Source organism: Rhinopithecus bieti, unplaced genomic scaffold (assembly GCF_001698545.2).
Source record: "Rhinopithecus bieti isolate Rb0 unplaced genomic scaffold, ASM169854v2 scaffold_7673, whole genome shotgun sequence".
NCBI lineage: Eukaryota > Metazoa > Chordata > Mammalia > Primates > Cercopithecidae > Rhinopithecus > Rhinopithecus bieti.
Window position 1 is genome coordinate 5,904,978 of NW_016806375.1, and position 22,019 is coordinate 5,926,996.

General features: G+C 43.3%; 3 protein-coding genes across 6 annotated transcripts in view; 1 reads left to right on the forward strand and 2 right to left on the reverse strand.

Moving 5' to 3' along the window:
• The window catches only part of HMGXB3 (HMG-box containing 3), a 52,555-nt gene extending 36,610 nt beyond the window's left edge, over positions 1–15,945 (reverse strand). Inside the window, exons 1-5 of one of the 4 annotated variants that reach the window (XM_017875793.1) lie at positions 15,380–15,945; positions 11,241–11,379; positions 9,651–9,825; positions 5,654–6,151; positions 3,948–4,046 (exon numbers count right to left, since the gene is read on the reverse strand). In XM_017875793.1, the coding sequence (XP_017731282.1) occupies positions 3,948–4,046; positions 5,654–6,151; positions 9,651–9,825; positions 11,241–11,377 (909 nt within the window). In that variant the 5' untranslated portion in view covers positions 11,378–11,379; positions 15,380–15,945. The remainder of the gene's footprint in view (positions 1–3,947; positions 4,047–5,653; positions 6,152–9,650; positions 9,826–11,240; positions 11,380–15,379) is intronic. The other 3 variants (XM_017875795.1, XM_017875794.1, XM_017875796.1) reach the window with 3 other exon arrangements.
• Positions 15,311–15,940, reverse strand: LOC108532082 (uncharacterized). Its single transcript, XM_017875852.1, has one exon. It carries the CDS (start codon positions 15,929–15,931, stop codon positions 15,311–15,313), a length of 621 nt encoding a protein of 206 aa, XP_017731341.1. The 5' UTR covers positions 15,932–15,940.
• Positions 15,946–16,001: 56 nt separating the features above from the next.
• On the forward strand, positions 16,002–21,689 carry TIGD6 (tigger transposable element derived 6). The gene is made up of 2 exons (XM_017875798.1): positions 16,002–16,077; positions 19,922–21,689. Exon 2 carries the CDS (start codon positions 20,025–20,027, stop codon positions 21,588–21,590), a length of 1,566 nt encoding a protein of 521 aa, XP_017731287.1. The 5' UTR covers positions 16,002–16,077; positions 19,922–20,024; the 3' UTR covers positions 21,591–21,689.
• The last annotated feature ends 330 nt before the right edge of the window (positions 21,690–22,019 follow it).

Sequence of the window (22,019 nt, forward strand, 5' to 3'; positions counted from 1 at the left end):
CAAAATTCATGACACAAAAATTAAGAGAACTGTAAGAAACAGACAAATCTACAAGGATAGTTAGATGTCACCTCCTTTTTTTTTTTTTGGAGAATCTCAGTCTGTTGCTTAGGCTACAGTGCAGTGGCACGATCACAGTTGGAGTATCCTCCAACTCCTGGGCCCAAGCAATCCTCCCACCTCAGCCTTTTTTTTTGTAGAGATGGGGTCTCCCTGCCTTGTCCAGGCTGGTCTTGAACTCCTGGGCTCAAGCAATCCTTCTGCTTCAGTCTCTCAAAGTGCTAGGATTACAGGCACATATCACCGTGCCTGGCCAGATGCTTTCTCTTATAACTGACAGAACAAGTAAACAAAATCAGTAAGCATATAAAAGGGTTGAACATTATCAATCAATTTGACCTAATTAGATATGTATAGAACATTCCCCCCAATAGCAGACTATGCATTCTCTTCAAGTGTACATAACATTTATCAAGACAGACCACATTCTGGGCCGTAAGACAAGCCTCAATAAATTTAAAGGGATTCAGTTTATATAAATCAAAAAGGTCAGGCCACAGTGGTATTAAATTATAAATCAATAACAGAAAGATATCTGGAAAATCCCCAAATATTTGGAGAGTAAATAATAGCTTCTAAATATCTCATTGGTCAAAGAAGTAAATTAGAAAGTATTTGAATTGAATGAAAATGAAAACACACCATATCAGAATTTGTGGAATGCCACTAAAGCAGTGCTTAGAGGGAAATTCATAGCAGTAAGCACCTACATTAGAAAAGAAAGAAAGAGCTGGGCACGGTGGCTCACACCTGTAATTCCAACACTTTCAGAGGCTAAGGCAGGAGGATTGCCTGAGCCCAGGAGTTCTAAGACCAGCCTGGGCAACACAGAGAGACCCCCGTCTCTGCAAATAATTTAAAACAATTAGCTGGGTATATTGGTGTACACCTGTGGTCCCAGCTACTTGAGAGGCTGGGGCAGGCAGGGAAGTCAAGGATGCAGTGAGCCATGATTGTGCCACTGTACTCTAGTGTGGGCAACAGAGTGAAACCTTATCTACCAAAAAAAAAAAAAGAGAGAAAAGAAAAGAAAGGTTTTGAATCAATGACATCAGCTTCTACCTTAAAAAACTAGAAAAAGAATAAATGAGAACTACTGGGGCAGTGAAGAATACACGTGACCATGGACATCAGCTGGATAATGACTGCCGTCGTGCCCTGCTCACCTTTGAGGTCCTGCTGGTTCACAGATTGGATGGCCGCAATACATTCTCCTATATCTCCATATTTGTCCCCCTTTGGCTTTTGTTACTAACTTTAATGGTCACAACATTTAGGCGAAAAGGGGGCAATCATTAGTGGTTTGGTATTCGCAGAGACTTCTGTCAATTTCTGCTTGAAATTTTCCCACTTTTAAGAGAATATGGAAACATTTCATACAATCTCCATCAGGAAGATAGTGAAGGTGCTGAAGAAACATCGATTCCAGAAGCTCCAAAAATTGCTCCAGTGTTTGGGAGGAAGATCAGGTAGTTTTAATCCAGAGCCCCGGGAAATACGTTCCCCCACCTCCCAAGTTAAATATTGGTATGCTAGATTAAACTCCTAGAGAGGGCCCATACACAGACTCCATCTTGCCTTTGCCTTTTGTTCATTCATACCAAACCTGGAAATGGAAACAGGCTCCAAACACCGTCATCTCATGCCCTGTTTGAGACTGACGCCTCATCAGCATGCATCATAGATGGAGATTGTTTCAGTACGTGGGTGTGTGTGGTGTGTACCTGGGTAAAAGAACTTGCTTTCCACGTTCGTGCTTTAGATGTAGCTGGGGACAGTAAGTTGAATTGTTTTAGTAGGTCCTCAAAAGGAGTAACTACACAGTGGTTTTCTTTAAAGTGCTACTGTACCTATCAAAAGTATTGTTTAGAAAGTATTTTTATACACTGCTAGTACAAAATTGTATTTCAGATTGTGCCTGTTAAGACATAATAGCAAATGTAAAGAGTTCTCTCTGTTCATAAACCTCATAGTTTATAAACAAACTGCATATTGTCTATTGCAGATGTCTTTAAAGATTGCATAAAACAGTATGTGCCTGGCGTGGAGCTTACCAAAGTACTAGGCATGAACATAGGGACTGCAAATCCCATGGGGTGTTAATATTTAGGTGTTAGTAATCAAGGTCTGTGCTGTGTGAAGTCTCTGGTAGTATCCGTTAGTAGAGGGAGGAGTCACCGCCCTTGCAAACTTGTGACATGCTCCAGTGTAGTACCAGGCCATAAAGTTACACTGTTGTTTAGCATCCTGAATTTTTCCACACAGGTAGTAACCGTCCAGAAACAACCAAAATAAACAACAAGTGGTTTGTCCATTTCTAAGAATCTTAGAATATTAGTTGGCTGTAATGTAAAGCATTACTTGTCATTGGAAAGCTGGAGAGAGTGGCCTTAACCAGAAGTGGCCAACAGAATCAGGTATTATTTTAAGGTCTAAACTTTTTCATCTGTCAGCAATAGGGAAACAACAGTCCAAATTATCTTTGTAGATCAGTACAGTGTTTATTACAGGGTAATAAGGGAATGTCATGAACAACTTTATATATTTTTAAAATTGGGTTTGCAGTTAAAAACCTTCTGACAAAGAAAATTCCAGGCCCAGATGACTTCACTGGTAATACTACCATTTAAGGAAAAGAACTGAGGTGGAGAAAATATTTCCCAAGTCATTTTAAGAGGCAAGCATTACCCTGATACAAAAAGCGGACAGACTGTATAAGGAAATTCTGAGCCAAATTCTGAGCAAAATTTTTAGCAAATCAAATCCAACAATCTGTGAGAGGGATAATACATCATTGTCAAATGGGGTTTGTCCCAGGAATACAAGGGTGGTTTAAAATTTGAATAATAGTGAAGTTCACCACCTTAACCAACTTCTGGAAAATTCTTATAATACTCTCAATAGACATAGAAAAAGCATTTGACAAAATCCAACATCCATTCCTGATAAAAACTCTCAGAAAATTAGGAATAGAGGGAACTCTTAAACATGATAAAGGGCATGTAGGAAAAACCTATAGTTAATATACTTAATGAAGAAGGACTGAATCCTTTCCTCCTTACACGAGGACAAGGCAAAGATGTCTGCTCTTACCACTTCTATTCAGCATTGTACCAGAAGTCCTAGACAATATTATAAGGCAAGAAAAAGAAAGAAGGAATTCAAATCAGAAAGGAGATATAAAACTGTCATTACATGTAGACAGCATGATTAACTATGTAGAAAATTCCACAGCACCTACAAAAGTTACCAGAACTAATAAGTGAGTCAAGCAAAGTTGCAGAATACAAGCCCAATATACAAAGCAATCAACTGTAGTACGAGGTATTAGCTGTAGGCAATCAGATATTGAAAATTTTCTTAAAATGCCATTTATAATAGTGTCAGAAAAAGAGAAAGAGTTAGGGATAAATCTCAGCCCCGATGCTGAAAAAAATATCAACTGGGAATCAAGAAACTAGAATCCAGTCTGACTTATGTTGTAACCTTGAACAAGTCCTTTCTCTCCTCTGGGTCCTTTTCCTAATCTGTATGATCACAGTATTGAATTAGCTCAGCAGCTGCTCATTTTCCTAAATCATGTACACTTATGAAAATTTTACAAAAGTCATGGAATCTATTCCAGGAAAAAGGTTTGTATAAAACTTGAGGTGAGTTCATGGATCCCATGGAGATCTATCTACAACCCCTGACCCCCATTAAGAGCACATGGACCACATAATCTCTGAAACCTTTGCCAGTTCTCACATCCTGAGGTTCTAATACTTTTAGAAATCCACTTGGTCCTACAACTGGTAGCTCAGAAAGAAAAAAAAAAACCAAATCTACGTAGAAAAAAATGCTTATGACACCCTAATTGCCATCAATCCCCCACACACAGTACTGACCAGTTTGATGGAGGTGGGGTTCTCCACAACTGAGTAGGCAGGCAGAGGCAACATGATGAACTGTGTGGCTGGTGCAGAGGAGCTACTCTCACTGGAATCCTACGGGCAACGAAGAGGACAGTTTCACTGAAACAGAGTAAACACCCAGGCCACTCGACACTGGAAGCCTGGATTAAGTTTAATAACAGACAGGGTACTCATCCCAGTGTGCTTATCAAAAGGAATGAATTTATGATGATCTCAAAAAGTTTAATTAAGAACAAAGAGAAAACTATTACCCCAGGAAATGTGCTATCTTTATTTTACAGATGAGAAAACTGAGGTTCTAAGAGATTTAGGACTTTGAAGATCACATAAGCAGTTAGTGAGAGAATCCAACTCTAACCCTTTCAAGTGTTCTTAGCACCCTATTTACCTGCTTTAAACAGGCTAGTGGTAGCCAGGTGCAGTGGCTCACACCTGCTAATCCCAGCATTTTGGGAGGCTGAGGTGGGTGGATCACCCGAGGTCAGGAGTTCAAGACCAGCCTGGCCAACGTGGTGAAGCCCTGTCTCTACTAAAAAAAAAAAAATACAAAAATTAGCCAGGCGTGGTGGCGCACGCTTGTAATCCCAGCTACTTGGAGGCCAAGGCAGGAGAATCGCTTGAACCCGGGAGGCGGAGGTTGCAGTGAGCTGAGATCTCGCCACTGTATTCCAGCCTGGGCGATAAGAGCAAAACTCCGTCTCAAAAAACAACAACAAAAACAGGCTAGTTGCACGCTTCATTATCATAAACAGCACTGAGGCAACAAATAAGGATTTAGGCCTGGGACAGATTGCAGGGGTACTTGTTCTCTTCTGCCCAGGCCATAGGGCTACAGCAAGCTGGTCCTCTTAGCCTGAACAGAAAGATTCCCATCGCTGAGAATGCTATCCTCTCCAAGGTTATAGAGGGCAGGTTATATATTATACTACCGCATGGTAGCAGTTTCTCTCCACTTCCACTTCTAGGAGATGAGGTTGTCGGGATCGCTAAAAGTGCTGCTTTCCCTTCAGCTGAGAATGACACTTACACCACTGTGGAAACTTGGTTCCTCTTTCTCAGATATGAGTCCCATCAACCTGGCCTTGAAGATAACCTTTTTCTTCCTACCCCATCTGAACCCAGGAAGACCTTGGTACAGGTCTTGTGTGAAAATTCTTGTACACTGTTCAAGGTGCCATTGTTTGCTGAAATAGTCTTCAGGGAGCCAGTGTGGTGGCACAAGCCTATAATCCTGGCTACTTGGGAGGCTGAGGCAGGAGGACTGCTTAAGCCCAGGAATGCAAGACCAGCTTGGGCAACAGAGTGACATCCCATTTCAAGAAAAGGAAGCAGTCTTCAGAAAACAAAACCCTGACTGATACTAAATTGCCTAACAGATCCTAGCTTTGACTCATGGATAACTCAAATACAATTTGCAGCTTTCTTGCTAATGTAGCTTATGAACCATCTCACGTGAAGAAAATTCTCGCTAAGCTGGGTAGAGTTGGTAAGAGTGCCTGAGAAATTCCAAAGAACTCTGGAGTGAGCGCAGGGGCAAGAAACATTCAAGCTGCAGTATCAGTAGAAGCGCCACATCAGCATTCTTGATTACCACTGCTCTGGAATCACACTGCATGGTGCTAGCTGCCCTTTAAGTAACTCTAGACAAAGCCAAAGACACCAGTACCAAAGCCACTTACCCTCATGACTGTTACCACTGATACACTCTCTCCAACCTGGGGGTGGGGCACAGCTAGGCTTCCAGTGGGGAGGTCTGCTGAGCCATTCACCAAGGTCTCTTCAATTACCAGGCTTGTCTGGTAAGGTTGGTGGCTCTCTCCTACTTCCAGGGAAGCATCCTCTAGAAGCACATCCTGGTTGAGGATCTCTGAGGTGGCAATCTCCTGTACAGCACCTGACTGGGTAAGGGCTCCCACCTCCTCAGCCAGGGCCTCCACAGCCAGGCACTGCTCTGCCATGCCTGCATGGCTGGGCACTGTCTCCGGGGCAGTGTTGGACACAAGAGGAGGTCCTTTCGGGGACATCTGGTTCTGAGCCACACATAGCTCTAGCTGAGGGCAGCTCCGGTCCTCCTGCAGGCTGCTCTTGGGGATGATGATATAATCTGAGCGTGGGAGGATCTTGCGGAAACCTGGGATGTCCGGAACCACAGCGGTCAGTGCAGAGAGCTTAGAGTTCTGAGGATGAGGAAGCCAGGAAGGGTGAGACAAGCAAAGATAAATGGACTAAGACCACGTGGAGATACATACATACATACATACACACACATATATATATGTGTGTGTGTATGTAAGACCTTTTCCCCGCCCCCCTGCAAAAGGGACTGGAAAAACTCTACTCTCTTGACCTAATTCAGATAAGGTCAGCCTCTGTCAACAGCAGTGTCATCTTCATTTGAATCACACTTTAGCCAATGTAGCTTATTCACTCAATCACACGGGAAACAGCATAGACTGAATTCTGGAAACGGCACTGGTCTTGCCATATGAAACTGTGAGCTGGAACCTGAGGTCTAGAATAGCCTTGAGCAAATCCTTTCCCCTCCTGAGGCCTCAGCTGCCCCATCTGTAAAACAAGGGAGCTGAATCTGGCAATTTATGAGTTCCTTTTGAGCTCTGACACTTTAGGATTCCAAAGTAGCATAAGATTCAAAACTTAGAATGTATAACGCTCAATAAAAACCCAAAAAGCATAAAATACAAGTTAACGGGCTAAGATGAAACTCAAGGCAGCAAGTAAGCATTCTGACCTCACTGGTTTTCCCCAGACTTACAAAGAAGAAGATGAACAGATCACAAAGCTAAGGGGCTTCATGAGAAGCCTTCATGGGAGAAAGTATATATGGACAGGGTTATGTGATAAAGTCCCGAATACACTAAGGAAAAAAATGTGAAAACTAACAATGACCCAATATCTTCAGGTTTAGAAAATGTTTTCAAACACATTATCTGATGTTATCTTAAAAACAACACTATTATGTTAGATAAGATTATTATTCCCATTTAACAAATGACAAAATTTAGGATAAAACTTAGGGAGGTAAACTTTCTCTAAACACACAATTAGTAAGCAGTAAAGCTGGGACTCCAGGCCAGGTCTTCTAAGTATCAAGCCCAGGTACTGAAAAACACAGCCCTGAATGGCTAATTGGCACCAAGAAAAAGTCATTTATGTTTTATTTTTTCAATTTACAGGCACCCAATAAGGAAAACAGAAAAGTTCAAAGTGAACAGATAAGTGAGACCTGAAATTAAACAGAACAAAAAAATAATTTCAGAAGTATCTTTTAAAAGGAACACTAAAGTCAACTACAAAAGGATTCTTCAATAAATCAAAAGCAAGAAGTCGATGAGACTACTTAAGGCATAAAGGAAGCACTCAGAAATGAAAAGTTAAAAGCAGCACTCAGACGAAACATAAAAGCAGATGGACTGAATCTTTTATGGAGCCTTTATTGGAGAGGTAATGGGGAAATGGCATTCTCAAGCCAACCTTTGAAGCAGCCATGTTAGGAGAACAAGACTAAATGGTGGCAAATACACATAGGATGGTCTGGACTTAACAAATCCAAGCACAAAGAAACCTGGAAGGCCTGAATGATAATCATTTTATAGACTAGAAGGCATAACACTGGAACCTGCAATTGGCAAGAGACCTGAAGGGCTGCTGAGGAGGACGGCCTGCCACAGGGCTCTGACAGGCTACTAAGGTATGAAGACACTGAGTGTCTTCCCATCACACCAGGCAGTCTGGGAGAGGTCAAACACAGCACATAAAGCTTCACTCAGTCTTGGTATATTTCAGGTACTCAATAAATGCCACTTTTCCTTATTATATGGTCACTGAATGTTTAATCTACTAAAGGGTAATATTTATTTTGTCAGTATTGTCAAGAATTCAGCTAGGTGATTTACATTACCTATTTTAAACATTACGAGAAGAGACTATTGCCATTTTACAGATGAGGAAACCAAGACTCAAAAGTTACAATGGTCACTCGGCTATTATCAGAACTAACCTATTCATGTTCTTGGTGGCAGCGGCAGAGATAGTGGTAGATATAAATAAGCATGTAAATAAGGAAGAATCATTGCAGACGATTTAAATTTTTTTAAAGTCTTGATAATGATCTACATTAGTGTATAGTTTTAAAAACCAAATCACTCCAGGATTACATAGGATTTTCTTTATCATGCACAAAAAGATTGTGCATGATAAAGACAGATTGTGTTGATTTTGTATGTGTGTGTGTGTGTTTGTGTATGAAACAGAGTCTCACTCTGTTGCCTAGGCTAGAGTGCAATGGCACAATCACCGCTCACTGCAACCTCGACTTCCCGGGCTCAAGTGATCCTCCCACATCAGCTTCCTGAGTGGCTGGGACTACAGGTGTGTGCCACCACGCCTGGCTAATCTTTCCCCCGCCACTTTTTTTTGTAGAGATAAAGTTTCGCCATCTTGCCCAGGCTAGTCTTAAACTCCTGGGCTCAAGTGATCCTCCTACCTCAGCCTATTAAAGTGCTGGGTTTACAGGTATGAGCTACCACACCCTGCCTAGATTGCTGATTTTATTATAGTAAGGAAACCGAAGGGAGTAGATAAACTTTTCTTAGACTTCATCATCCACTATAGGGATTATTTCACAGATTCACTGTTAATAAACAAATCACCTAGAGGAGGGAGCACAGAGTAGCATCTCCAAGCCTGTAGGTAAGACAAAGCTCTCCCAGAAAGAAGAATGCCAGGCCAATAAGCACAAAATAATTTAAACGGCAGTAGCAGATGGGCTCCAACAAGAGAAAATAAAACCTGTTCTGCTATTACATAGTTGTTGCTGTTGCTCTACACCACCAAAACAGAAGTTACAGACAATTGTTTCTATTGAAATAAGGAGTTAAGGTTAAAATATTACAGTCTGCAACAGCAAGGTTATTCCTCCTGCAGGAATTTTGGTTTAAAAAAACAGCAGTGTATGCCATGACAGGGATACTCTCAAAAAAACAAAAACCCAGCAGTTTAAATAGCTGTCAGTGTGTTTTGTTATTGTGAACTAGAAATAAGAAAATGCTGACAGACATAAATCTAAATGCTTCCTTGTTAGTCCTTTAACCCAAGCACCCAAAGCCTCGGTATTCTCCACCATCTTTGGCTTTACTGACATTTTTGCTTTTAGCATAATTTCCAACCACCAGTGCTAACAAAATAATGTGGTACTGTATTACACAAGCAGCTCTCTCTACCTCTAAACATGCAAGCCTTATTCCTGATTATAACTGATAGCAATTAGTACAATATACTACATTCAATCTGTAATATGAAAACTCAAGGGGTAGGAGAAAAGCCTATACAAACTACTATATTAAGGTTACTACATTAAAGCTACTATATTATAGTAACTACAAAGGGCTCCAAGTTACACTACAATTTAGAAAAGGAACCTAAGACTCACTGTAGAAAACACAAAAAATGTCAGCTCCACGTATTGCTGCAACCGAAGAGGACAAGAGAGTGCAGGGCATCATCAAAATGGAAACAAGTAAGCTCAGAGTCAAGAAGGACAAAATGATAAAAGTTTCCCCAAAAAAAGAAAAGGAAAGAGAACAAGGGGCTTCGTTTCCCTAAGGCCTTCATCACTGAACCAGTGGAAAAAATAGCTGAAAAAAAAAAATTACTTACAGGATCCAAACCTTCCTTCTCTAGTTTGGCTTTCTCCAAGTAGTAACTCCTCTCCGCCACGCTGAGAAGCCTCCAACTCTCACTAATCTTCTTATTGATCTCAGACTGGGGGAGGTGGGGGAGCTCCTGCTGCACTTTCAGGTAGATGTCGTAATAGTACAGGAGGTAAGCAGACCTGAGGAAGCAATGACTTCTTCAGGCTTTCCATCATTCAACCAGTAAGTACTACTATGCTAAGGTATGGGTAGTCAAGAGGTTGATAAAACCCAGCTTCTCATTTCTAAGCATTTATCTAAATAGGGACTGAAAGTGAAGCAAAGCAACATTTAAATAACATCCTCAGATGGTGTTATAATAAGTTATAATCTTATTCCTGATTATAACTGATAGCTGTCAGTACAACACAAATTATATTACATTCAGTTTGTAATATAAAAACTCATGGTATAGGAGAAATGCCTATATAAGCTACCATATTAAAGTTACTACATTGGAGCCAGTATATTACAGTCAGGAGTAACTATCCAGGAAGATAAGGGGCTCCAAGGGAGTAGGGGAAAATGAATGGTAAAGATAGCAAGTGGCTGTTTTCTCTTCAGAAATCTGGAGGCAAAGGCTCATTTGACTGGCTTTCTTAAAGATCACCTTTTGTGCAGGAATGATTTTAAACCCAACAGAAGCAAAGAAAGATACAGGCGTCCTGTCCTGTCATTCCACTCTCAGGGAAAGCTTCCTCAAGGGGCTGGTTATCACTCATACTCTGTACTCCTCTACGCAGCCTTTGGTCACCAATCTGGTCAATAGCATCTCCCCATGGATGAGAGAGGGAAGCAAGCAGACCAATCAAAATGACCAATGCTGGTAGTTTCAGCAAGTTTGAGGTATTCACAGTCAAGAGTGAAATTAGAGCTACAATTTGGATATTGTGTACAGATGTAATTGGTATTATTTCTTTTTGTGTGGTTTTTTTCTTCTTTTTTGAGATGGAGTTTTGTTCTTGATGCCCAGGCTGTAGTGCAATGGCACAATCTTGGCTCACCGCAACCTCCACCTCCCAGGTTCAACTGATTCTCCTGCCTCAGCTTCCCAAGCAGGTGGGATTACAGGCGTGCGCCACTACGCCTGGCTAATTTTATATATTTAGTAGAGATGGGGTTTCTCCATGTTGGTCAGGCTGGTCTTGAACTCCTGACCTCAGGTGACCCACCCGTCTCGGCCTTCCAAAATGCTGGGATTACAGGCATGAACCATCACACCCGGCCTTATTTCTGATTTTGTAATTTTATTAATGCTTTGTTTTAAATGTTTAAATAACAACAATGGCATAATAATAAATAATGTAGCTCTTTTGTACCTAGCTTCTACCATCCGTATGGTACAATTTCTTGTGACAACTTGAAAACAAAAGCAAAGTCTAGCCAGTAATAGCAATGCTGGCAGAAATCTCTTCACTTCCCACTCCCCATCCCTCGACCCACGACTTCAATAATAACATTCTTTTTCAAAGAGTCTTAAAAGTTTTCCTCAATGCAGCTCTCCAAGCAACTTCTGTTTATAAATGCTAGCAGCAACCAAATTGTGTTGGCTAACCTGGGTTTCTTGGCCTTCTCTCCATGTATTTTATACTTTTTCTTCTTCTTGGGTGGCCCAGGAGAGGTGTAACAATAGGCTTCCTCAATTTCCTCCATCACGACAGTTACCTCAGTACCATCATATGATGCATCCATGGCTAAAGGAAAGGAAAGTCAAAATAAAGTTTCCAGAATTTACCCTAAGAGGGGCAGCAGTTTCCTGATCAAATAACCCCTCACCTCTGCCAGTGCCTTAAGGCTTAGACATTTCCCAAACCCAGTATATCCTAAGAGGCACCTGGGTTGGTTGTTTAACATACAGATTCCAGAGCTCCACTTTAGCCCTTCTGAATCAGAATCTCCTGAGGGTATGGAAATCCACATGCTTAACAAATGCCTCAGGTAATTCCTTAGACCGGGCAAATTTGCGACCACTGACTTAGAAAGACTTTTCACTTATATTCACGGGATACAGTACCCACCAACCCCTTTTATGCAAAGATTTATTAGCCCCAAATTATAACAATTCCATACGGAAACAGGTAAAAAGAATGCTTGACCAGAAATCAGAAGTTCTGGCCCATTCCTCCTATGTTTCATCAACTTAAGCAAATGCCTTCATTGATTCATTCAAATATGTAGTAAGGGTCTGTATATAAGAGATTTCTTTACACTCTGCCAGCTTGTGCTATTTTGGGCAGGTCTTTTAGCTGCTTTTTGTTCAGCTTTCTCCCTCTCATGTATTAAAAAAGAGATGTCTCACCTACCTTCTCACAGATTTATAGTGGTAAGACTCAAAGGATACAACAGACACAACTCTATTTAAAAATAACTGACTGGGCACAGTGGCTCACATCTATAATCCCAGCACTTTGGGAGACTGAGATGGGAGGATTGCTTGAGGTCAGGAGTTTTGAGGCCAGCCCGGTCAATATAGTGAGACCCTATCTCTATTTTAAAATAAAATCTTTTTTAATTAAAAAAAAAAAAAAGAAAATAGTCAAGTGCTATACAAATGAAAAGGGTTTTTTGTTTTTTGTTTTTTTTTGAGACAGGGTCTCACTCTGTTGCTGGAGTACAGTGGCACACTCTGGGCTCACTACAGCCTCAACCTCCTGGGCTCAAGCAATCCTTCCATCTCAGCCTCCTGAGTAGCTGGGACTATAGGTGATGTCACCACGACCGACTAATTTTTTGTATTTTTTGGAGAGATGGGGTTTTGCCATATTGGCCAAGCTGGTCTCAAAATCCTGGACTCAGGCGATCTGCCCACCTTGGTCTCTCAAACTGTTGGCATTACAGGCATGAGTGGGATTACACCGTGCCCAGCTGGGTTCATTCCTAAAGTCAGGTAATTGGCAGCAAAAAAAAAATGAAAGAGTTCATTACTTTTTAAAAAAAATTTTACATAATTTAAAAAATAATAATAGAGATGAGCTCTCGCTATGTTGTCAAGGCTGGTCTTGAACTCCTGGGCTCACACGATCCTCTTACCTCAGCCTCCCAAAATGCTGTAATTACAAGCGTGAGCCACCATATCTGGCCTCTGTTAAAGACTATTATCTGTGTCTGAGATGCTTAACAACCTTCCCAAGGCCACCAAGCCCAAACAGGGACTTGAGAGATAGATTTTCAATTAAAAAATCCAACTCCCTGGGCCTTCTTTCGTTATGCTACACTGCTACCCATCTCTACTGGCAACTCTCCAAACCAGCACTGTTCAATAAACTCTGATGATGGAAATGTTCTACATCTGTGCTGTCAAATATAGTAGCCACCAGCCACATACGGCTATCGAGCACTTGAAATATGGCTATCGAGCACTTGAAATATGGCCAGTGCAGGCAGGGCGCGGTGGCTGACGCTTGTAATCCAGCACTTTGGGAGGCCGAGGCAAGCGGATCACGAGGTCAGGAGATCAAGACCATCCTGGCTAACACAGTGAAACCCTGTCTCTACTAACAATGCAAAAAAATTAGCCGGGCGTGCTGGCGAGTGCCTGTAGTCCCAGTTACTCTGGAGGCTGAGGCAGGAGAATGGTGTGAAATGGAAGGCGGAGCTTGCAGTGAGCAGAGATTGCGCCACTGGACTCCAGCCCGGGTGACAGAGCAAGACTCGGTCTCAAAAGAAAAAAAAAAAAAGAAATATGGCTAGTGTGACTGAAGAATTGAATTAGTTTTAATTTTAAATGTATTTATTTTTAAGACAAGGTCTCACTCTGTCCACTGGGCTGGAGTGCAGTGATGCGATCTTGTCTCACTGTAGCCTCCACCTCCCAGGCTCAAGAGATCTTCCCACCTTGGCCTCCCAAGTAGCTGGGACTACACATGTGCACCACCACGTCTGGCAAATTTTTAAATGTTTGTAGAGATGAGATCTCACTATGTTATCCAAGCTGCTCTCAAACTCCTAGGCTCAAGCAATCCTCCTGCCTTGGCCTCCCAAAGTGCTGGGATTACAGGCATGAGACACCATCACACCTGGCCAATTGTAATTAATTTAAATAGCAACATAGGCTAGGAGCTAGAGACAGCACAGATCTAAACACTCATCTCACCAACCAATATCAGCTCTCTGGTGCTGGGCTAACAAACAGAGAATCTACTAACAGCTTTTGTGTCTAGGAAAACAGGCATAAAAAAAACAATAACTACTTCAAGAAGAGTTAGCTTTTTTTGCAGCCAAGTTCTAAATTGGAGTTTTACCACAAGTCTCAATCCTTGGAGCGAGAAAGGCTCACAGAAACCACTTGAATTTTACAAGAGGGAAATAACATAGTTGCCCCTGAAAATCTGTCAGGAGAAAATTTAGAATTATGTGAAGAAGCAGTTGTGGTGGTAAATATGGGACTGATATGTGCAGTACAAAGCCCACTCACCTCTCAATTAGACCTCACTCCACAAATAAGGCATAATGAGCACCGCATGTGGAGTCAAGAGACCTAAACTCTAACCTTATGATCCCAGAGAAGTCTATTCCACATCCTAAATTTCAACTGTTTCTACTGTGAGAAGAGGATGAACCCAGTGGCTCCTAATCTTTTGGAGGCAAGAATTCTTTTGACAATGTTGCAAAAGCAAAACAAAAAACAAAAAACAAAAAACTATCCTAGAAAATGCAGACACACTGTATTTCACCTATAATTTTAAGGATATACCCCAGGTTAAGCACACATTATTTTTAAGGTTCTTCCTAGTTCTCTGTCATCTCTAATAAATGATTCCTCTTCCCATTAAAACAAAACTAAACTTAAAGAAAACAAAACAAAACCTACATTCTAACTGCCATAGTGCAACCCAGGAAGAGAACACAGTCTACAACTTGGCTGGGAAAACAATAGTCCAGTAAATGATAAGGGAAGCAGGAGTTCAAATCAAGGCTACGTGGGGACTGCTCTTTTTTGCCCTTAACTGACTTCTGGGCGGTTGAAACCCTTGTGGAGAAGGGCAGTAACTGCAGGAGAGCATCTGTAATGAATGGCATATAGGGTACTAAGCACTCTGGGCAAAACGGGTTAAGAAACAGTCATTACAACCACCTTGGGCTGAGGGCAGGAAGAGAGCATCCTAGGGTTTTGTTTTACTACCCTCTTCTAAGCCTGGGTCCAAGTTTGTTATCAGACTGGAGGCCGCAGTATAGCAATGCAAAAAAAGGCAGGACAATATAAAGGTTAAAAACGAAAGGCTCTGGAGGACAGAAAATCCGGGTTCTAGTGCAGGCTACACGGTCGCACCAGCACGCGGCCCTATGACCTTAAGCAGTCTACTTACCCTAAGTCTCCGTTATTTCATCTGTAAAATACAGTTTGTAAAATAAGGTCAATACTTGAAATATGCGAGACACTTTCCCTGTCCCATCACATCCTCCTTGGAATCTGACGAGATGGCCTTTGAGGGCTCGGCCATGGGCCACAGTTTGACTCTGGGCTAGCTACTTTCCCTCATTCTGGGTCATGAATGAAGCAAGAGCCAAACCAGACAAAGTATTGGTCAAGATAAGACGTCTGGGACATCTGAATGTCCCATACGGATTGCGGAAGGAGGACACTAAGGCTCAGTGGCCCTACTTTGTGGAAGAGTCAGTCGAGGCTCAGAGAGCCGCAGCAGCCAACTCGAGGTCGCCCAGCGGCTCGACGCGACCCTCGAAGGCGGGACTTACCCGGAGGAACGTGCAAGCCGCGCCGCTCACATTCCCGGAGGCGCTCGGCCCGGGGGCTCGACGAGGGGGATGGCTGGCGCACTCGCTCTCCCCGCTGTCGGCGAGAGGCGGCTCCAATCGTGACAGCAGCAACAAGGAAGTGGAGGCGAGGGCTCGCGCGCGCATCCCGGGGGCTGGAGGAGCCCCGGCCCCGCGGCCCCGCCCGGCGACACACGGCGCGGAGTCGCGACAGCCCCCTCGCTTCCCCTCCTCGGAGTCGCGATATGGGGTCGTGAAGGACAAGTGCAGGAGCACAGGTTCGCTCCGCAGGCTCCTCACCGATGCCTGCCGAGGGCCCCGGGGGTCAAGCCCCGGGGAGCTCGAGGAAGACAACAGGTACACAGTCGTCACCGAGGCACTGGTTTGGCCGCTGAGCAGCAGCACACCACGGATCGCCAGGGAGACCCGTCCCGGCTGCCCTCGCGGCGCACCGGAAGCGGTCGGCGGCGCGTGACTGCGTGCGACCCCTCGCGCAAGCGCAACAGCCCAGCTGTAGCTTGGGGGCGGACCCATACGAAATACTCAAAGGCTTGGAGGGGGTCTATTAAGGCGAAGGGACTGCTTCCGGCCAGAGGTCCCGGGCAGAGGAGGAAGCTGTGGTTGCCGGGGGTGGGGCCCCCCGGCCGCCCAGCCCCTGGGCACAGCTGTGGGGCGTTCAGGTAACAGGGGCGGGGCTGTGCTGAGCGTGAGGGATCTAGACCCCGCCTCACCTCTCAGAGCCACGTCGGGCGCTGGGAAGCCACCCTCTCCTCAGCACGACGTTCAAGGCCTGATTTCTGCGTGCCCCGTCTTTCCCTCTCATTCAAGATCGGGTTCATACGTAGTGCCGCATCAAGTAGCGCCTTCATCACTCCAGTGATCTGCCCTCAATCCGTCTCTCCCACTGGCCCACGAATAGTGGTGGTAGTGAGTTCCTGGAGTGACTTATGTTGAGCTGAATGACCGTGTGGAGAGCTTCCGTAAATCAAATAGGGATTGGATTGGATTGTCCTTTCTCTCCAGTGTCACAGGTTATCCACATTTGTACAAGTTCCCGCACAACTCTCACTGTATTGCAAATGTGTTTCCAATCTGTCTACTTCTCTCCATCTACCGCCGTCACCAACCTTCTAGCCACCATCATCTCCTGCCTGGACTGATGTAGTTCTCCCCACATTCCCTCTACAGTCTGTTCTCCACAAAGCAGTCAGATTGATCATTTTGCCCTGTCTGATCAAGTCACTCCCTGCTTAAAACCCTCCCGTGTCTCATTCACTTAAAATAAAATTCAGACGACTTAGGTTGACCAAGACTTTGATTTGGCTCTTGCTTTATTCTTTCTATGTCTCCTCTCAATATTAGTAGTTCCCAGAACCAGCTATATAGCACTCTGTAGTGTTTGGAGTGCTAGCTTTGTTGTGAGCCTCCCTGGGTTTGAATCCCAGCCCTGCCACAGGTAAGCAATATTAAGCATGTAAAGTGCTTAACAAATTAGGTTTACGCAGTAGATCCTCCCACCTCAGTAAATGGCACCATCATCCGCTGGATTGCTCAGTGCTCAAACCAGAAACCTGGGCGTTATCCTTGACTCCTCCTTCACCTCACATCCGGTCCATCACAGGGCTTGCAAAAACATAGCCCCAAACTGACTACTGCTCACCATCTCGCTATTACTACTCTAATCAAAGCCACCATTATCTCGTGTAGACTTCTGCTTTTTTTCTCTGATACCCTTCTATTCTTTACATGGCAGCCATCTCTCCTTTCTTAAAATCCTTCAGTAGCTTCCTATTGCACTCAAATTAACATCCAAACTATATATGGCCTACTGGGCTAGCCTGCTTTTATATTCAGATTTAGGGCCATCTCTTAGGAAAATCAACTTTACCCATTAGGTTCCCTACCCTGCAACCAAAAGACTGAATTGTAAATCTGATCATGTCATTCCAAAAAAAAACAAAACCAAAAAACCGTCAAAAGTCTCTTAATGCCCCAAATGCAAGCTAGAATCCTAACTAGGACTTCCTGTGATTTGGTCCTGCTTTCTTCTCCAAAGACTTCTTTTTTCCTGACAAGGACATTCTACTTTCTATAGCATTTCATCGCCTTTCATATTAAATATTTCCTTTCATCTCATGAGTTCCTATTTGCTTATTCTTTAAGGCCCACCATATTCCCTCTTTGAAGTGCACTGCCATCCATGCCCCACTCCAGTTGATTATCTGCACTTTTATGTTACAGTAGTACTCTGTAACCTCTGCTATAGTTTTCACATGCTCTAGTGTTTGTCTTCCCTGGTAGGCTCCTCAAAGGTGGGCACTATGCTCCATTCATCTCTGTATGGCTGGCATCAAGCATACTGCTTAATACATAGTACATGTCACGAATGGATGGATAATGTATGGAGGTGATAGTAAAAATCTACCCTTGGGAAGGGACAGTCATAGCGTAAAGTCACAGCAGTTTCTCTTGTCCTTTGAGGATTCTCATGATAAAATGCCTACGAAGGCAATTACCCAAAATTGCTACTCTTGGATCATGTTTTGTTGGACCAGCCTGGGGCAGGGGGACTGTTAGTTTTAAATTCTGAATACTTCTAGACAGGATACACCACAAGATTCTCCAAATACTTCAATCCCTGTTTCACTCACTTACACCACCATCCTGGCCCCTAAAGGCATTTGAGTTTGGAGTACCTATCTAGGGTCCAAGACTCACATCTGGAAGGACCTTAGGCATCATCTGGTCTTGTGGTTTGCAACCATGGGACTTTTCAAAAATATATTTAAAAAAGGAAAAAAGAAAGCAGGCCCAGAGAAGTACTATAACCTGCCCATGACTTCTGCCATTATCTGTCACTTAATTGGTCTCTTTGCCTCTTTGATCCATTTTCCACAAAACAGCCAAAGTGATCCTTTTAAAATGCCTGAAAACGTCAGCGGATCTCTGTTGCACTCAAAATACCAACTCTTTACCATGACATCTTTTTTTGTTTGTCTGAGACGGAGGCTCGCTCTGTTGCCAGGCTGGAGTGCAGTGGTGCGATGTTGGCCCACTGCAACCTCCGCCTCCTGGGTTCAAGCGATTCTTGTACCTCTAACTCCCGAGTACCTGGGATTACAGGCACGCACCACCACACCCAGCTAATTTTTGTAGTTTTAGTAGAGACAGGGTTTCATCATGTTGGCTAGGATGGTTTCGATCTCCTGACCTCCTGATCTACCCACCTCAGCCTCCCAAAGTGCTGGGATTACAGGTGTGAGCTACCGCACCCAGCCTACCATGGCATCTTTGAATGGTCTGGCCACCCACCTTTGTCATATACTTGGAGTCATGCAAATATTTCAGTTCCCTGAATACTTCAAGCTATTTTTGGTGTGTATGTGTGTGTTTTTTTTTTTTTTTGAAACGGAGTGTTGCTCTTTTTGCCCACGCTGCAGTGCAATGGCACGATCTCAGCTCACTGCAATCTCCGCCTCCTGGGTTCAAGTGATTCTCCTGCCTTAGCCTCCCAAGTAGCTGGGATTACAAGCACCCACCACCACGCCAGGCTAATTTTTGTATTTTTAGTAGAGTTGGGGTTTCGCCATGTTGGCCAGGCTGGTCTCAAACTCCTGATCTCAAGTGATCCGCCCACTTCGGCCTCCCAAAGTGCTGGGATTACAGTCGTGAGCCACCGCGCCCGGCCTATTTTTGCTTTTGAGGTTTTGCTGATGCTATGTCTTTTGCTGGACAGCCGTTTCCCCGTATTCTTGAAGATCTCAGCTTCAGTGCCATCTTAGTGGGGACACCCCTGACCACCCTTTGTATAGTAAGTAGATCTTCCTCTTTTATTCCTTGTCATAGTCTTTATTTCCTTTATAGCACATATCACCCTCTGTAATTATCTTGTTTACTTATTTATCTTTCCCACCACATTTTATATTTCATAAGAACAGAGACCTTGACTCTTTTGTTCATTACTGTACCCTTAAAGCTTGGCACCTATAAATATAAAATGAATGTATGGCTACCAGAAACATCTTCCCACAGTAAAAATCTTTCCAGGCAAGATGGTGGTAGAGCTTTGAAGATCTCATTTTGGTGGAATTTCAAGCAGGACCATGGCCTGGCAGAAATAGTAATCTGAGTTAAGAAATCTAAGCTGCATGAACCTGGGTAGGCCCCTTCCCAGGGCCACAGTTGCTGTGTCCATCAAAGAAACTGGATAATAACTTGGAATGTATACAGCACAGTGCTATATGCAAAGTTCTTTCCCTGCCTATTTCAATCTGTTCTCATGGTAGGCAGAGCAAACATTGTTATTCCCATTTTTATGGACTTCGGAAAGTTTAAGTAAACTATATAATAAGATCCCTTCTGTTTCAAACATTCTATGAGTCTTCATAAGTAGCCTCTACAAAAAGTCAGTAGCATGAATCCTATCTTCTCTTTACTTTGACCATAAATTGTCGTTTCCTAATATGATTTGTGAAAACCTGAACCATCTTTTAGGGGAAATCCATTATCTTTGTCTCCTGATAGGTACTCCATTTTACCTTCTCAGTTTGCCACACTTGTGGCAAAGCAAGCTGCGAGGAGGAACCAGACAGCCCTGTTAGTTGTGGCCAGCCCTCACTCCCTGGAAATGGCAAACAAGGGGAACAAGAAGCATCAGCAGTTCTCTCTGGAAGAGAAAATGAAAGTTGTGGAAGCTGTAGACTCGGGCAAGAGGAAAGGTGACGTGGCAAAAGAATTTGGTATCACTCCCTCTACTTTATCTACATTCTTAAAGGATCGCACCAAATTTGAAAAAAAGGTACGGGAGGCATCCGTGGGACCCCAGCGGAAAAGGATGAGGAGCGCTCTTTATGATGACATTGATAAGGCTGTTTTTGCTTGGTTTCAAGAAATCCATGCCAAAAACATTCTTGTGACTGGTTCTGTCATTCGGAAAAAAGCACTAAACTTGGCCAACATGCTTGGCTATGACAATTTTCAAGCAAGTGTGGGCTGGCTGAACAGATTTAGAGATCGCCACGGAATTGCTTTGAAAGCAGTCTGTAGAGAAGATACTGACAGATTAATGAATGGTCTAGGAATAGATAAGGTTAACGAGTGGCATGCAGGGGAAATTATAAAACTGATTGCTGACTACAGCCCAGATGATATCTTTAATGCTGATGAGACAGGAGTGTTTTTCCAGTTGCTTCCCCAGCATACACTTGCTGCTAAAGGAGACCATTGTAGAGGGGGCAAGAAAGCAAAGCAGCGGTTGACAGCACTCTTTTGTTGCAATGCCTCGGGGACTGAAAAAATGAGACCATTGATCGTTGGTAGGTCAGCCAGCCCACGCTGCCTCAAGAACATCCATTCCCTCCCTTGTGATTACCAAGCCAACCAGTGGGCTTGGATGACAAGGGATCTGTTTAATGAGTGGCTGATGCAAGTGGATGCCAGGATGAAGAGGGCGGAATGCCGGATCCTCTTGCTGATTGACAACTGCTCTGCTCATAACATGCTTCCACGCTTGGAAAGGATTCAGGTTGGGTATCTGCCCTCCAACTGTACTGCTGTCCTGCAGCCACTGAATCTTGGCATAATTCACACCATGAAAGTACTATACCGGAGCCACCTTCTAAAACAGATCCTCCTCAAGCTCAGCAGCAGGGAGGATCAAGAAGAGGTGGACATCAAGCAGGCCATCTACATGATTGCTGCAGCATGGTGGTCAGTCAAGCCATCCACAGTGGTCATATGTTGGCAGAAGGCAGGCATCATCCCTATGGAATTTGCAGAATGTGACATAGAATCAGCAGCCAGTGAACCAGACACTGCCATTGAAAAGTTGTGGCACACAGTGGCTATTGCCACCTGTGTCCCAAATGAAGTAAATTTCCAGGACTTTGTTACTGCAGATGATGATCTCATTATCTCTCAGGACACAAACATCATCCAGGGCATGGTGGCTGGTGAAAATACCAGTGAAGCAGGAAGTGAAGATGAAGAGGAGGTATCTTTACCAGAGCAACCAAAAGTCACCATCACAGAAGCCATATCAAGTATACAGAAACTTAGACAGTTCCTTTCCACTTGTGTAGACGTTCCTGATGCCATTTTTGGACAATTAAATGGCATAGATGAATATTTAATGAAAAGAGTGACACAAACCCTTGTTGATTCCAAAATTACAGATTTCCTCCAAACAAAGTAATGCAGGAATTTATTTCAGAAAATGTAGTTTACAAGAATAAAGATTTCTTTAGATAGGCTGTTGAGCCAATTTAAGTAAAGCAATATTATTATGACAACATTCCAGTACTCTGAAATAGCCAGGAAACTTCCTTGAATGGAATTTAACTAATACGTGTGTTGTCTTGTCTTCTCTTTTCTTTTTGGCTGTCTCTGGTCCTTGATTCAAGATGTATTTTGATTTATCCAAGGGTTTCCAAACTTGTCTGCACATTAGATCACTTGAGAATCCTTTAAAAATTCCAAAGCTCAGGCCATATCCCAGGCCTATTCAATCACAATCTTTGGTGATGGGTCACAGGCATTGGGAGTTTTGAAGCTCTCCAGGTGATTCCAATGTGCAGACAAGTTTGGAAACTGAACCAACCACAGGAACATCAAGTACACTATG